Source organism: Pagrus major, chromosome 23 (assembly GCF_040436345.1).
Source record: "Pagrus major chromosome 23, Pma_NU_1.0".
Classification (NCBI taxonomy): domain Eukaryota; kingdom Metazoa; phylum Chordata; class Actinopteri; order Spariformes; family Sparidae; genus Pagrus; species Pagrus major.
Window position 1 is genome coordinate 23,605,572 of NC_133237.1, and position 17,572 is coordinate 23,623,143.

Genomic DNA, 17,572 nt, shown 5'->3' on the forward strand with positions numbered 1-17,572 from the left:
CCAAAACTAAGTTCTTTGCATTCATCTGACATGACTCAAAAACAGTAATGCAATGTAAAATCCAAAAATACAGTGCTCTGACTTTCATTTATAAGGTCAAATAGATCACATCTACATCTATACATTTCATGGTAATGATATTAGTACAACGTCTAAGTTTGTATTAAAGAGGCATTTTATTATTTAATAAACATGTGTATACAACTACAACTCTCATATTAATGTCATTTAGGGGTGAACTCAAACGTGCAAGTGTCCTGAAATTGAACACTAATGGAATTTGGAAGGCTTTTCAAAACCAATCCCCAAAGCTGTCCATTCATTTAAAGAAACATGTTCAAAACAAATCCCAACTTCAGCATCGTTTAAATCAAGTATTATAATGATTGGAATCATACATAAACCACATTCTGCACTATGACATGAATAACTGAATTTGGCCATCACTGCCATGTGTGCACATGAGGAGGGAAGTGAACCAACATTTGAAGCAGCAAGCCTTTAACTTCACATCCATGCTTCCATAAGCCTTATTTGATTGACTGGAATATTTTCATTGTCTCACATAGCAACTTTTGCAAGTGCAATTTCAGCAACTCTTTGCTCTGTGCTGCAATTTCTATTTTGAGGAACTGAAGAGAGACTTTGGTCATAGGTAACATGCCTTATGAAAGCATTTAATTATGATTTAAATTTAAAGACACATTGTCCACATCACATCCAAGGTTACAATCAAATCAACTCAAATCAATTGGTATACATCGCAATATATCCTGTAGTTTTTTAGCTGTAGTTACAAAGAATTATGCAAACCCTGTCGTTAAAAGTCACTGCCACAAATAAGCAACGGGTTCAAAAGAGGCCATGACCAAACTGAGGGGGAGACTGCTGCTGACCAGGCAATCCCACCCTCTATAAAAGAGGCAGCTCTGAGCTACTGCATTAACTGAACCTCCATCACAGGTGAGTGTATTCACTTTGACCTCAGTTTTTACAGTTCTTGATTAGTCAGTGAAGTTAATGTGTTGCTAATTACTTTTGCATATTGTCCAGAATTATATGGCAGAGTTACTTGGGTGGTAGTCTTGACTAGACATTATTCCAAAATAATTTTCTTGATATACTCCATTTATATACTCTATCACATTTAAGAAGTAGCTTCCTGCAAAAGAAAAAAAAAACACATTTTGTTAGTTTGTATTTACATCTAATACACACCCTGTTTCATCACATACATACTGACTGATCATTAAGAGCAATACTATTTCTCTGGTAGCGAGGGCAGTTGAGGGGATGGAAGAGTACTTTAATGGTAAATGATTGACTTTGACTTTAATGATTCAATTCATTACAGTTTGAATATATTTTATAAGTCTATAAACATTTTGCCATCTTTACCCTCAACTGTTTTCTAATTAGCTAAATTTCCACAGAAAAAAATTGAAATTAGAAAAACAATCTGAAACAAGTTATTGTACTCATGTTTAATCATGTATTTACAGGATCTCCCAACTCCACCAGAGACTCCAACGCTCAGTTGTTTTCAGAACCAGCTGAGGTAAAAGATTTCACCATAAAAAACTTTAAATCTCCACAATCAGCTGGGCAGAAGACCATAGCTATGTCATGCCAATATGTTAACACTATTGTGGACTTCATCTTTTCAGTCGCCACTGAAGTGCCACCATGAGCACAGACGCAGAGATGGAGGCCTATGGCCCAGCGGCCATCTACCTCCGGAAGCCAGAGAAGGAGAGGCTTGAGGCACAAACAACTCCTTTTGATGCCAAAACCGCCTTTTTTGTGGCTGAGCCTACGGAGATGTACCTCAAGGGTAAACTTACAAAGAGAGAGGGTGGAAAAGCCACGGTGGAAACAGACTGTGGAAAGGTAAGTGATTCATTTTACTTTTTTCAACAAAACTACTCAATCGATTTCCATCTAAGATATACAAGATATACTTGTATATACAAGGATAGGATTAACATTTATTTAAAACAATATCTTAGTAAAACATTCAGTGAACTATTTGTTTCTCGTTGTATTTTAGGCTCAAACTGACACTGTCAACAACACTGTGATCCTTGCAATGAACTTTTCTGTTTGAAATGATTTCTTAGTTAATTAAGTTTTACTGTATTTTCTGTTCAGACGATCACAGTAAAAGAGGATGACATCCATCCAAGGAACCCTCCCAAGTATGACAAAATTGAGGACATGGCCATGATGACCCACCTCAATGAGCCTTGCGTGTTGTATAACCTCAAAGAGCGTTATGCATCATGGATGATCTACGTGAGTTTCCACACTATACTAATTTAATGTATATGTAAATGTGTATAGAGTATGTGTACCTAAATGGAAAACAAACAAAATCTAAATAAAATCACACTATGTTTATGCTTTTTACTATTACAGACCTACTCTGGGTTGTTTTGCGTTGTCGTGAATCCCTATAAGTGGCTTCCCGTATATGATGCTCAATGTGTAGGAGCATACAGAGGCAAGAAGAGGATTGAGGCTCCACCCCACATCTTCTCCATCTCTGACAATGGCTATCAGTTCATGCTCACTGGTAAGATAAAAATATCAGTGTTGGAATCTAAACACACAGAGGTAAAATCTTCCATTGATATTTATTAAAATAAAAAGAAAAACTCATGTGAAGCATTCATGTTTGTGTTTCAGATCGTGAGAACCAGTCTATCCTGATTACGTGAGTATAAAACACACTATTGTGTTATAACTTTATAAACTTAATGATAATGAAGCAAAATCTTGATAATATGTCTCTTGTACCCCAGTGGAGAATCCGGTGCTGGAAAGACTGTAAACACTAAGCGTGTCATCCAGTACTTTGCAACAATTGCAGCTATTGGAGCTAAGAAGTCTGAACAACAAACTAGCAAAATTCAGGTGAAATTGGTTGTGTAAGATGAAAGTGTTTGTCAGAGGAATGTTAATTTGAATGTATAGCTCATGTAATTCAAATCTTCTCTTGCAGGGCTCTCTTGAGGACCAAATTGTTGCAGCCAACCCTCTGTTGGAAGCCTATGGTAATGCCAAGACTGTGAGGAATGACAATTCCTCTCGTTTTGTAAGTACTGGAGAAAATATCTTGAGACTTTTTTCGTTCCTACATTTAAAAAAAATGATGACATATATTTCTGGCTGTCTAGGGTAAATTTATCAGGATCCACTTTGGCACTACTGGCAAGCTAGCTTCAGCTGATATTGAAACATGTAAGTCTCAATCATGGTATTAGTCAATATCCATTTAAATTATAATCTAGATAAAGTTACAATATACTGTAAAACAGAAAAGTTTTCAATTTAAATTTCTTCTTCTTAGATCTGCTGGAGAAGTCTCGTGTCACCTTCCAGTTGTCTGCTGAGAGGAGCTACCATATCTTCTACCAGCTGATGACTGGCCACAAGCCTGAGCTCTTGGGTATGTTACTAAACGAAAATTACATGAAACTTTTAACAATATCAGAAAAAACATCAAACAATACTATGTAATTCTACTGTCCTTCTCTAGAGGCTCTTCTGATCACCACCAACCCCTATGACTACCCAATGATCAGTCAGGGTGAAATCACTGTGAAAAGCATCGATGATGTGGAGGAGTTCATTGCAACAGATGTAAGACTACAATTTAGTTAAAGAGATAGTATACAGGGGAAAATGTTTCACATACCAATTACTTTGCTTCATTTACACTGCAGACTGCCATTGACATCTTGGGCTTCACTGCTGAGGAGAAATTGGGCATCTACAAGTTGACTGGAGCTGTGACTCATCATGGCGGCATGAAATTCAAGCAGAAGCAGCGTGAGGAGCAGGCTGAACCAGATGGCACTGAGGGTAATTTCTAAAATAATACACTCTTATCATGCAAGCTTTCTGGTGTGTAAGATACTACACAAGTCAGTGTTTATTTATAATTCCATCAGGGACGGGTCATGTTAATGACCAAACACGAAAACAAAATATTCATTTATTCATATAACTTCTTGTTTTTCTCTCCATCAGAGGCTGATAAAATCGCCTACCTCCTGGGCCTGAACTCAGCTGACATGCTGAAAGCTCTGTGCTACCCAAGAGTCAAGGTCGGCAATGAGATGGTGACCAAAGGTCAGACCGTCCCACAGGTAATAAAACAAAAGTTTGGTGTTTGGAAAGGGAAATATTTACATTTCCAAATAAAAGTATCACACTCATAAATCCACACACTTAAATCCTTATATTTAGGTCAACAATTCTGTCAGCGCTCTGTGCAAATCCATCTATGAGAAAATGTTCTTGTGGATGGTCATCCGTATCAATGAGATGCTGGACACAAAGCAGGCAAGACAGTTCTTCATTGGGGTGTTGGATATCGCTGGATTTGAGATCTTTGATGTAAGTTTTAGAAAATCAACCTTTCTGAAAAATTCAAAAGTTCAAACTTATTTTGGCATGAAATTAAATGTTTTTCTATAACTACAGTTCAACAGCTTGGAGCAACTCTGCATCAACTTCACCAATGAGAAACTGCAACAGTTCTTCAACCACACCATGTTTGTCCTGGAGCAAGAGGAGTACAAGAAAGAAGGCATTCAATGGGAGTTCATTGACTTCGGTATGGACTTGGCTGCCTGCATTGAGCTTATCGAGAAGGTAACATACCACTTTGTTAAATTAGATAGATTTCTTGATTCAAGTACAAATGTTTGCTTCCTCAGGTAAATTTTTTTCTTACCATGAAATGTAAATTCTTCTCAGCCAATGGGCATCTTCTCCATCCTTGAAGAGGAGTGCATGTTCCCCAAGGCCTCTGACACAACTTTCAAGAACAAGCTGCATGATCAGCATCTTGGCAAGACCAAGGCCTTTGAGAAGCCAAAGCCTGGAAAGGGCAAGGCTGAAGCTCACTTCGCCCTGGTTCACTATGCTGGTACAGTGGAGTACAATATCATTGGCTGGCTGGACAAGAACAAGGACCCCCTGAACGACTCAGTTGTTCAGCTTTACCAGAAAGCTTCAAACAAACTGCTGGCCATGTTATATGCAGCCATGCCTGGAGCTGATGGTAAGAAATGAAAGTTAGCAGAGTTATCAGAAACTCTGTGTACCCAGTACAGATGTTTTAACCTCCTATTTTCTACTGTTGAAGATAGTGAGCATTGTTGCCATCTCTTTTCATAGCTATTGGCTGCTTACTGAAAAGTGGAGTTTGGAAAGTTACTTTGTGGTGATAGGTAAAAAACGATGTGTCTGTTTCAACTGAGTTGAGTCGAGAAAGAAACAGGTAACTTCTCTGTGGTAATATATTAATTTAGGTAAATTTTAAAAAGTGAAATCCACATTCCAGAGACAAAAAGTTATAACAGTTACTGCTGTGTAATCCAGTGCCAGTAATACAATTCAATATTGTGCAGCTGGTTGAAACTGAAATTGAAAAATACACATTCAACACAGAAGAAAACTTAAACTACTTACCGCAGTGTATTATTATTCTTTGGTACCATTAATAAAATGTCATATTTTGCAAAATAGAGGCTGGTGGTGGTGGTGGCAAGAAGGGTGGCAAGAAGAAGGGTGGTTCCTTCCAGACTGTGTCTGCTCTTTTCAGGGTATGTATTCTTTCATATTTTTGGACAACAATTAACAATCTCATCTTAAAACATTGACGAACTATTATTCTGTGATGCTCATTCACAGGAGAACTTGGGCAAGCTGATGACCAACTTGAGGAGCACTCACCCTCATTTTGTCCGCTGTCTGATTCCCAATGAAACAAAGACCCCAGGTAAGAAGCGCATAATCCAGATTTGTGTACTGTGTGTGACATGGTATGGTAAAGAAATGTTTTGATACAATGAGTTTGCAATGTGCAGGTCTTATGGAGAACTTCTTGGTCATCCACCAGCTGAGGTGTAATGGTGTGCTGGAGGGCATCAGAATCTGCAGAAAGGGATTCCCCAGTAGAATCCTCTACGGTGACTTCAAGCAGAGGTGACTGCAGTTTTCATTATAAGCAGGTCAAGTTGATTTTGGTAGAGGTATTAGGATGGTAAACACCAAGAAAAAGTGGAAGAGAGATAAAAGGAACAACATCATTTTCTCTTGTAGATACAAAGTATTGAATGCCAGTGTCATCCCTGACGGACAGTTCATTGACAACAAGAAAGCTTCAGAGAAGCTGCTGGGCTCCATTGATGTGGACCACACTCAGTACAAGTTTGGACACACAAAGGTTCATCCTCAAAGACTACAGATTTACTTGTGTGGTTGTCCTGTTATACCATATGCATTGAATACTAATTTGCCCCACTTGACAATATAGGTGTTCTTCAAAGCTGGTCTGCTGGGTCAGCTGGAGGAGATGAGAGATGAGAAACTGGCTGAGCTGGTGACCATGACTCAGGCTCTCTGCAGAGGATATGTCATGAGGAAGGAGTTTGTTAAGATGTGGGAGAGGAGGTAGGATTCTTTTACTGTACACTAAACTGTACTGTCCAATTATGTAGTTGATATATATTTTTTCAATTGTTAGACTTAGAAGTTCTGCAAAATAATGTTTCAGAAGAAATCACACTTTCTACATCAATCTCATTTTCCAGAGAATCTATCTACTCAATCCAGTACAACATCCGTTCATTCATGAATGTTAAGAACTGGCCATGGATGAATCTCTACTTCAAGATCAAGCCTCTCCTGAAGAGTGCTGAGACTGAGAAGGAGCTGCAGCAGATGAAGGAGAACTATGATAAGATGAAAACAGACCTGGCTACTGCCCTGGCCAAGAAGAAGGAACTGGAGGAGAAGATGGTTTCCCTGATGCAGGAGAAGAATGACCTGCAACTCCAAGTGGCTGCAGTAAGTAGGAAACCCAGGAAGTGTAATTCTATTACATATTTGCTTCACTAATTGTACCATGCTGCTTAAATCCATTCAGATATCTAGGTGAGATAAGAAGAGGCCAAATACCTTCACTGACTTCTAATACCAGAGAATATATCAATCTTTTCAAACTTTTAAACTTATTGTATGTTTATTATGTACAATAGGAAGTCGATAACCTCTCTGATGCTGAGGAAAGATGTGAAGGGCTCATTAAGAGCAAGATCCAACTTGAGGCCAAACTCAAAGAGACAACTGAGAGACTGGAGGATGAAGAGGAAATCAATGCTGAACTGACTGCCAAGAAGAGGAAGCTGGAGGACGAATGCTCTGAGCTGAAGAAAGACATTGATGACTTGGAGCTCACTTTGGCTAAAGTGGAGAAGGAGAAACATGCCACAGAAAACAAGGTTTGAATTATTTTAAACCCACATTCATTTAAACACAGACCATATGAATATAATGTGATGGAAATAATGCATCTTTCACATCATCTTAGGTGAAAAACCTGACAGAGGAGATGGCATCTCAAGATGAGTCTATTGCCAAGTTAACAAAGGAGAAGAAAGCCCTCCAAGAGAGCCACCAGCAAACACTTGATGATCTCCAAGCAGAGGAAGACAAAGTCAACACTCTGACCAAAGCCAAGACAAAGCTAGAACAGCAAGTGGACGATGTAAGAAAACAATTGTTTCGATTGTGTCTTTCTATTGTCAAGTAGCTTGTGTTTTAATTGATATTCCATGATACAAATTTAGAATAATATATACTACTTGTATTGACACACTGTCATTTGAATACCCCAAATCATTTATCATTAACTGTCATGTGATAGCTGGAGGGATCACTGGAGCAAGAGAAGAAGCTCCGCATGGACCTTGAGAGAGCCAAGAGGAAGCTTGAGGGAGATCTGAAACTAGCCCAGGAATCCATAATGGATCTGGAGAATGACAAACAGCAATCTGATGAGAAAATCAAAAAGTAAGGTTTTTGATTTAGGTTATTAATCCTCTTTTCAGCATCTCAAACATTACACTCCAACAACAGTACAAACTGTGACAGTGAAAGCTTTCTTTGTATCCTCATCAAGGAAAGAATTTGAAACCAGCCAGCTCCTCAGCAAGATTGAGGATGAACAGTCTCTCGGTGCTCAGCTTCAGAAGAAGATCAAGGAGCTCCAGGTGACATATCCAACACACAGTACATAAGCTGTTATACACATGCAAATCAGACTCAGTAAGTCAAAAACAACACATTATATTCAAGTCAATAAACCTTCTTTCATCAAATGTAGGCTCGTATTGAGGAGCTGGAGGAAGAGATTGAGGCTGAGAGGGCTGCTCGGGCTAAGGTTGAGAAGCAGAGGGCTGACCTCTCCAGAGAGCTTGAGGAGATCAGTGAGAGGCTCGAGGAGGCTGGTGGAGCAACAGCTGCTCAGATTGAGATGAACAAGAAGCGTGAAGCTGAGTTCCAGAAGCTGCGCCGGGATCTTGAAGAGTCAACCCTGCAGCACGAAGCTACCGCATCAGCTCTCCGCAAGAAGCAGGCAGACAGTGTTGCAGAGCTGGGAGAGCAGATCGACAACCTCCAGCGTGTCAAGCAGAAGCTGGAGAAGGAGAAGAGCGAGTACAAGATGGAGATTGATGACCTCTCCAGCAACATGGAGGCTGTTGCTAAATCTAAGGTCTTAGGTCTTTGCCTTCGTTATGCTCAAAAACTTGACCTCTAACCAATAAATATGGCAGTAGCTTTAAATTTAGAAAAAAAACCTCAACGTACATCATGTTTTGTTGTTGATAGGGCAACTTGGAAAAAATGTGCAGAACTCTTGAGGACCAGTTGAGTGAGCTCAAAGCCAAAAATGATGAGAATGTTCGCCAGCTGAACGACGTTAATGGACAAAAGGCAAGACTGCAGACAGAGAATGGTGAGTGTCATGGAATAAAAACTACTGATGGAAGTTACTGAGAATTTTGATAATAAAAAATCTCATGTATACATTGTCATTCAGGTGAGTTCTCCCGCCAGCTTGAAGAGAAGGAAGCTCTTGTTTCCCAGCTGACCAGAGGAAAACAGGCCTTCACTCAGCAGATTGAGGAGCTTAAGAGACACGTTGAGGAGGAAGTCAAGGTAAACAAGTTTACATGCCCTGTTATTAGATTTTAACAGGGGGCATATTCTCTTTTTCAGATGAGGTCATTCAAAATATGTACCATAATAATGTAATAAGATTTAAAAGATCAAAGCTCAAGAATCTATTCCCACAGCAACAACATCCAGGCATACTGCTATTATTGCTAAGTGAACCTTTCACGAATTACATTTTGATTGAACTTAAAAAAAGCACTTATTTACTATTCCTTTTTCCACTTCATAGGTATGATACTAATGTTTTGTCATGTTCAACAGGCCAAGAATGCCCTGGCCCATGCAGTTCAGTCAGCCCGCCATGACTGTGATCTGCTCAGAGAGCAGTTTGAGGAGGAGCAGGAGGCCAAAGCTGAGCTGCAGAGAGGAATGTCCAAGGCCAACAGTGAGGTGGCTCAGTGGAGAACCAAATATGAGACTGATGCTATCCAGCGCACTGAGGAGCTGGAGGAGTCCAAGTATATAATCCTTTCTACTTTTTCACAAATAAATCCACTTTTGCTATCTTTGTTCACTTAAGCACAAACAATTCCTCTTCGCTACAGGAAAAAGCTTGCCCAGCGCTTGCAGGATGCTGAGGAATCCATTGAGGCTGTGAACTCCAAGTGCGCCTCTTTGGAGAAGACCAAGCAGAGGCTGCAGGGTGAGGTGGAGGACCTCATGATTGACGTTGAGAGAGCCAATGCTCTGGCTGCCAACCTTGACAAGAAGCAGAGGAACTTTGATAAGGTAAATGGTTAAACTGGTAATCAACACCAGTTTTATAGTGAGAAACAAGCACCTTTATTAATAAATAGTCATTTAATTAACATATTTTGACCTGTACAATTCTAGGTCCTTGCAGAATGGAAACAGAAGTTTGAGGAGGGCCAGGCAGAGCTGGAAGGAGCTCAGAAGGAGGCTCGTTCTCTCGGCACTGAACTATTCAAAATGAAGAACTCTTATGAGGAGGCTCTGGATCACCTGGAGACCATGAAGAGAGAGAACAAGAACCTGCAGCGTATGCCAACCTTACTGTATTTAATGTAACGATCATAGTCATTGTAAGGGTTCTTCTTTGACCTCTAGTAGTGTAGTCTATGAGCAATATTTGTTCGTAAAAGCACTGACAGATCTTTCCAGATGTAATCTGCATGTATAGTTCTAACTATATTTGACTTTGGTTGCTCTACAGAGGAGATCTCAGACCTGACTGAACAGATTGGTGAGACTGGAAAGAGTATCCATGAGTTGGAGAAATCCAAGAAGACTGTAGAGACTGAGAAGTCTGAAATTCAGTCAGCACTGGAGGAAGCTGAGGTAAAATCTTGCTAACATTATTGGACCACTATGATAAAATACATGGTTAAAATGTAACCATGTATTCATTTTGAATTTATTTCTGCCAAAAATACCTTTTGTTGTGTTTGTGACTTTTTAAGGGCACACTGGAGCATGAGGAGGCCAAAATTCTCCGTGTTCAGCTTGAGCTCAACCAGATCAAAGGTGAGGTTGACAGGAAGCTGGCAGAGAAGGATGAGGAGATGGAGCAGATCAAGAGAAACAGCCAGAGGGTGATTGACTCCATGCAGAGCACTCTTGATTCTGAGGTCAGGAGCAGGAATGATGCCCTGAGAGTCAAGAAGAAGATGGAGGGAGACCTGAATGAGATGGAGATTCAGCTGAGCCATGCAAACAGGCAGTCTGCTGAATCCCAGAAACAACTGAGGAATGTCCAGGGACAACTCAAGGTAAGATTTGTTTGATTATTAAATGTAAAAGAAATTGTTTTCAAAATCAAAGGGAAATTATGTAAACTTTGTTTTTCTCTGTTCAATGTCAGGATGCCCAACTGCACCTTGATGATGCTGTCAGAGGACAGGAAGACATGAAGGAGCAGGTTGCCATGGTTGAGCGCAGAAATGGCCTGATGGTGGCTGAGATCGAGGAGCTGAGAGCTGCTCTGGAGCAGACAGAGAGAGGACGCAAAGTGGCTGAGCAGGAGTTGGTTGATGCTAGTGAGCGTGTCGGACTGCTTCACTCTCAGGTGTGTTTTCGTTAATTCAAAAGAATTGTATCTAATCAAAGATGTGAGACACATACCAATAAACACTGTCTAATCTTGGTCAATATTCAGAACACCAGTCTTATGAACACCAAGAAGAAGCTGGAGTCTGACCTCGTCCAGGTTCAAGGTGAAGTGGATGATGCTGTTCAGGAAGCAAGAAATGCTGAAGATAAAGCCAAGAAGGCTATTACTGATGTGAGTCTTGTTTTTATGTAAATACTGCTTCAAGAAATACTTGTTTACACTTCATTAATTATTATCTATCATTATTGTCATTATTATCAAGACTAAAAATTCTGTTTCTAAACTGTGCATCGTTTCAGGCTGCCATGATGGCTGAGGAGCTGAAGAAGGAGCAGGACACCAGTTCTCATCTGGAGAGGATGAAGAAGAACCTGGAGGTCACAGTCAAGGACCTCCAGCACCGTCTGGATGAGGCTGAGAACCTCGCCATGAAGGGTGGCAAGAAGCAGCTCCAGAAACTGGAGTCCAGGGTATGAACTGTATATGCTTTACATGCTCATAATATTTGAGTTTTAATATGTAAATTGCACTTTTAATGGATATTGTAATAAATTCAGCTTTTCTCAGTACTAAAATTTTTGATGAATTATTTATCATCACATTACAGGTACGTGAGCTGGAGAGTGAAGTTGAGGGTGAACAGAGACGTGGAGCTGATGCTATTAAAGGAGTCCGCAAATATGAGAGGAGAGTGAAGGAGCTGACATACCAGGTAAGCCGTACTGAAAAACTCCCCTAACCTCTAATTCATTCTCTATTCTTCTTCACATACTGTATAATCTTGTATCTGTACAGACTGAGGAGGACAAGAAGAATGTGCACAGACTTCAGGATCTGGTTGATAAGCTGCAGCTTAAAGTGAAGGCTTACAAGAGACAGGCTGAGGAGGCTGTAAGTCAAATACATAACGTGGCACATCAATGACAGCTGATTTAATAATAACATCACTATTAACTGTCTAGTAACTATGCCAACATTCTTCCAAACACTTAACAGGAGGAGCAGGCCAACACCCACATGTCTAAGCTCAGGAAGGTTCAGCATGAGCTTGAGGAAGCTCAGGAGCGCGCTGACATCGCTGAGTCCCAGGTCAACAAGCTGAGAGTCAAGAGCCGTGACGCTGGAAAGGTATGTTTGTTTTTAAAATGATTTAATGCTGTGAACTTTCACTGATGACAGTGTGAATCGATATCACATCTTGAATGATACCCAAATAATAATAATAGATTTTCGTCTCTCTTTTTTTAGTCTGATTCTGCTGAGTAAGTGTCATCATCCTTGAGGCCTTTCAACAGAGTTCATAAAATATGAACCATGTTGGGGGCTATTTACAATAAAGACGATAACTGTCATCATTATCCTGAATCCTGTCACTTCCTTTCCGACGAATAATTTATTTGGTTGACCAGAGAAATCAGTCCAAAACTAAGGAGAGCAATTATGCAATATGTGTCATGTCATAATGTAGACTATTTGTAGCATGGTACTGATCAACAAGCGAAAATCATTTTCAATATGGTACAAGAATAATACTTTCAGGGGTTTTAGTAATTATAGTAGTATTTTTTTTTAAATACTTTTTGCTTTAAACACAATTGGCACTTTTAAAAAGCTTAGTTCTTCCATTGGTGGCATGGTTTGTGAAACACTGGTGATGTTGTGGCGGGACTGGCAGTAAAATGCTTACAAACCAGCCCCAACCTACATAAAAATATAAACAAAAATATTTATATCTACAGGGAATGCCAAATGTCAACTACTTGTATAATAAACACACACCTCTTCAGGGTATAATCAAAAAATGCCTCTTCAGAGGATAATCAAACTGAAATGTGCTTTTACAAGCTATCAAGTCCCCAATGAAACAAAATGTGAAAAACTGAAGTGTGCAGTCTGCAGTGTGTCATGGGCAGATTCAGAATGTGAGTGAGTCCAACCTGGGTGCCATTTCCCACCTTTCTTTAGCCTTCAGGTGATCTGAATCCATTGCAATCAGTCCAGAGGATTTTGAAATTTAGCCCAGAAGAAGAGTCATCCATAAGCAGTGCCTCATATACTTTTCTGGACTCCTGGATTGTTCCTCTGAGCTTTCCAGATATCCTCATCTGTCAGGGGAAAAGGAACAAATGTTTGTCACATGCCAGAGAAGGTGAATACAATGCCAGGGAGGTCGGAACAGTGGCCTGCGTTAGAGCATCAGGTGAATTGTTAAACTTACCATTATGATACTTTGTAAGTAAAAATTCCTGCAGATGCAGCACCCAGCGAAAAAGCCTGGAGCTAGCACCCGGTAGTCACGCAGCGCCTTCGTCTTTGCCGGATCTCCCCGATCTACATCCATACTCACTACATGACCCAGGAATTTAAGTTTGGGGCATGGATGTCTTTACAATAGATGACAATGTCATCCAGGTACACCATGCAGCAGTCTCCAAGGCAGCTCCGCAGCACATGATTCAGGAGCCTTTGGAAGGTGGCTGGAGTGCCCTTCAAACAAAATGGCATGACCCAAAAAAGGGAACAATCTAAAAGATGTGACAAACGCCGTCAGGGGCTGGCTTTCAGGGTCCATTTCCACCTGCCAAAAACCACTGTTAAGATCTAGGGTGGTGAAAACAGTTGAGAATGCCAGTGCAGGGTTTCCTCTACATGTAATTGATTGTGGCGCACCACCACGGCAAAATAAAAGCCGCCACACCTTCAGAATAATGTTTTTGGGTTTTTTTTACCTTGTTTTTATGTTGTTTTATGTTTATGTTAATGTAAATTATTGTATGAAATGTGAATTTTGGCACAAAACATGGTGTTTTTCATGAAATGTGACGCTACGCTGCAAATACCCTTATTTTGAAAAACCAACACCGGAGTCACCACCTGCCTGTCTGGCTGCGGCGCGCGAAAGACGAAGAGAGTAGAGACGACAGTCCGACGTGGAGGGAGAGAAAAGGGTGAAGGAAAGGTACCTAAGCTAGGTTATATTTGATACAGGTTTGTTCAAACCCGTGAAAACGACCCTAATGTTATAGATGGATTAGGCTACAGAAAAAATCCTGAGTCGGGATCAGTGTTGCCACAGTTACCTTGAAAAAGTAATCTGATTACTGATTACTCCTTTAAAAAGTAACTTAGTTACTTTACTGATTACTTGTTTTTAAAAGTAACTAAGTTAGATTACAAGTTACTTTCGAGTCAACCACGTTTAAGGGCAGCATTTCCTCTACAACATATCGCCCGACCAACTTCTTCAACTCTCCCCCACTTACTTGTTTAGCACCGAAGTCCAGCTTTTGTTGTTTGGGAGGTGGGGGACCTCCTGCAGAAGTCCAGCTTTTGTTGTTTAGGAGGTGGGGGACCTCCTGCAGAAGTCCAGCTTTTGTTGTCTGGGAGGTGGGGGACCTCCTGCAGAAGTCGAGGCCGTGGCTTTGCTCGCAGCTCTCTGCTTAACACCACCTGGTGGGGCTTGCTCTGTAAACTTAACTGTGCTGTGCTGCGACTCCAAATGTTTCTTCAAATTTGACGTTGTGTTTTTGAAGCTTGACAGTACTTTGTCGCCAGCACAGAGTGTACAACGAACCTTAATATTCTCATCTTTAGCTGACACGAACTCAAAATAATGACTGTATTTCCAGCTCGATAACGCGCATCTCTCACCTCCCTCCATTGTTGATGTGTTTGTGTTGCTGCGTGGTGTTACACGTGAGTTGTCCTCATGCTGAAAACGTGACTTGTCGCATATGTGACATCACTCCCCGAGACGCAAGAAGAAAGCAAAAATATATATTTTTACTAAGGAAAATGACACAAATAATAGTAACGCACGGTGACTTGAATAAGTAACTTTAATCTGATTACTGGTTTGGAAATATGAAAGCGTTAGATTACTCGTTACTGAAAAAAGTGGTCAGATTAGCATCACTGGTCGGGATAAATGTGTTATTGATTGGTTAATACAGGATACGCATTATTTCTATCATTATTTCAGAGAGATTTTTATTTTTATTTTATTTTTGTACCATTGACACTTGTTAAAGAGAGATTACTTTAGGCCTAATAAAGCATGTCGAGTCTTTGGTTATACAGTAGAGAGAGATATTATTTTGTTGTAGATTAATTTTTAACTGTAAAACTTAATTTTCTATTGATAGAGGAAACCCGTTACGTTTCAGATACACGTTTTGAACAGCACGACATAACGTTAGCTTAGGTAATGCCCAGGTCATTTTCTGCCATGACTCTTTTCTGGTTACATTTTCAGATGAGTATATTAAACTATTTTCAAAAGAAGAGAAAGGTTCCAGAGGAAGAGAGTCAGGTAACGTTACATAAAGGAGAGGCTCAATGTTCTTGATTTATTATCGTGATGTTATTCCCTCAAGTCAATAGAAATGATAATGATGTGTACAGTGATAAGTGTAATATTTAAATATTCCTAACGTTTCAGTATAGACTAGTTTAGTTATTGAAATATATCTTTAATTTGTTGTTGTGTTTGTTGTTTTGGCCTAGTGATACTGCAAGATCCTATTTTCAATTATTATTTTCAATTCATGTACCGGAAACCCTATAGTAAATAATGTATTTAGAAAAACATTCAGTTTGAAATAGTCATAATTTCACATTTCAAAATTCATGTTGTCGTCGTCGTTGTCACCCCCCCTCTTCCACCCGGGCAGACCTCCCCCACGGTTTAAAAAAATCCTGGAGGAAACCCTGCAGTGACTCAAGGATCTCAGAAATGGCTGGCAGAGGATAGACATAAGATTTGATGATCATCCAGGTTGTCTTATTACAAACATAACAAACTCCCTGGATGAACTCAAAATGTATTCTTTACAGCAGATAAAGGCTTCTGGGTGGCTGGTAAACGGTATAATCCCTCCACTCTCCCATATCTGTCGTATATGTCTCACAAACACACTTAAAATCACACAATCTCTCTCCCTTTCACTCACACACACACACACACACACACACACAAACACACATTGTTAAATCAAAATATACAGTACATTCAGAAAGTATTCAGCCCCCCTCACAAAGTAAAGGGGTCTGCATACTTTCTGAACGTGCTGTATATCCATTCTTAGATTGATAAAAATCTAACTTAAATGATGTAATCAATATCAGGAGCAAAGAACTTTAATCAGTGGTGGAAAATACTGGTGTCAGTCACTTGGACACTTTTATTATAAACACCACCTGCTCAAATCAGTATGTGTCCTAAGAGCCAACTCAAAAGAACTCAACATAAATTAAGAAAAAAGTTGAGAAAACAGTTCACCCACTTTCTGGTAGGGGTTTAGTGTTTCCATGTGTATGTGTGTGGTTTGCCACTTTGACTCAAAAAAGGCCATAAGTGATGTGACCCCTTAAGATTTTCCAGGGTACTTATCATGGTACTTGAATAGATGTCACCTCCTTCATATCAAATGTAGTAACTGGAGAAGTTCATTTCGCCTTGTGTGGAATTTATTTTGGTCCTGATCTCAAAGGAGTTGCCAACTGTTTTCATGTCCCTTTAGGGAGTTATCCAACAGATGATTAAACGATATGGATAGTACCTCGTCTAAACTTTTATTACAGGAATATGAGATGTGCCAGTCTCCTGTAATTGTAGACCACAAACATTTGGGGACATTTCCAAAACTAAGCTCTTTGCATTCATCTGACATGACTCAAAAACAGTAATGCAATGTAAAATCCACAAATACAGTGCTCTGACTTTCATTTACAAGGTCAAATAGAGCACAACCACATCTATACATTTCATGGTAATGATATTAGTACAACCTCTAAATTTGTATTAAAGATGCATTTTATTATTTAATAAACATGTGTATACAACCACAACTCTCATATTAGTGTCATCTAGGGGTGAACTCAAATGTGCAAGTGTCCTGAAATTGAATACTAATGGAATTTGGAAGACTTTTCAAAACCAATCCCCAAAGCTGTCCATTCATTTAAAGAAATTATAATGATTGGAATCATACACAAACCACATTCTGCACTATGACATGAATAATTGAATTTGGCCATCACTGCCATGTGTGCACACGAGGAGGGAAGTGAACCAACATTTGAAGCAGCAAGCCTGTAACTTACAAGAGAGTTTAGAGCAGAAATGCATAAACACCTGCTTCTTTCTCTCTAAGTAATTTGACATTCATGCTTCCATAAGCCTTATTTTGTTATCTGGAATATTTTCATGTTCTCACATAGCAACTTTTGCAAGTGCAATTTCAGCAACTCTTTCCTCTGTGCTGCAATTCCTATTTTGAGGAACTGAAGAGAGACTTTGGTCATAGGTAACATGCCTTATGAAAGAATTTAATCATGATTTAAATTTAAAAAGACACATTGTCCACATCACATCCAAGGTTACAATTAAATCAACTCAAGTCAACTCAAATCAATTGGCTTAACATCACAATGTATCCTGTAATTTTTAAACTGTAGTTACAA

The 17,572-nt window shown here is 39.6% G+C and overlaps 1 protein-coding gene across 1 annotated transcript; it reads left to right on the forward strand.

The window, feature by feature from the left end:
- The first annotated feature begins 1,686 nt into the window (after positions 1 to 1,686).
- On the forward strand, positions 1,687 to 12,373 carry LOC141018933 (myosin heavy chain, fast skeletal muscle-like). Its single transcript, XM_073493684.1, has 39 exons — positions 1,687 to 1,890; positions 2,152 to 2,295; positions 2,419 to 2,575; positions 2,689 to 2,716; positions 2,805 to 2,916; positions 3,005 to 3,097; positions 3,180 to 3,243; positions 3,353 to 3,451; positions 3,542 to 3,645; positions 3,729 to 3,867; positions 4,036 to 4,154; positions 4,255 to 4,404; positions 4,492 to 4,662; positions 4,768 to 5,074; positions 5,542 to 5,618; positions 5,707 to 5,794; positions 5,883 to 6,000; positions 6,118 to 6,241; positions 6,332 to 6,468; positions 6,609 to 6,864; positions 7,056 to 7,298; positions 7,388 to 7,564; positions 7,724 to 7,869; positions 7,979 to 8,069; positions 8,183 to 8,572; positions 8,689 to 8,815; positions 8,900 to 9,018; positions 9,298 to 9,494; positions 9,582 to 9,765; positions 9,871 to 10,036; positions 10,211 to 10,335; positions 10,458 to 10,766; positions 10,859 to 11,062; positions 11,153 to 11,278; positions 11,407 to 11,577; positions 11,715 to 11,819; positions 11,903 to 11,998; positions 12,104 to 12,235; positions 12,356 to 12,373. The coding sequence occupies exons 1-39, from the start codon at positions 1,687 to 1,689 to the stop codon at positions 12,371 to 12,373; spliced, it is 5,817 nt and encodes a 1,938-aa protein (XP_073349785.1).
- The last annotated feature ends 5,199 nt before the right edge of the window (positions 12,374 to 17,572 follow it).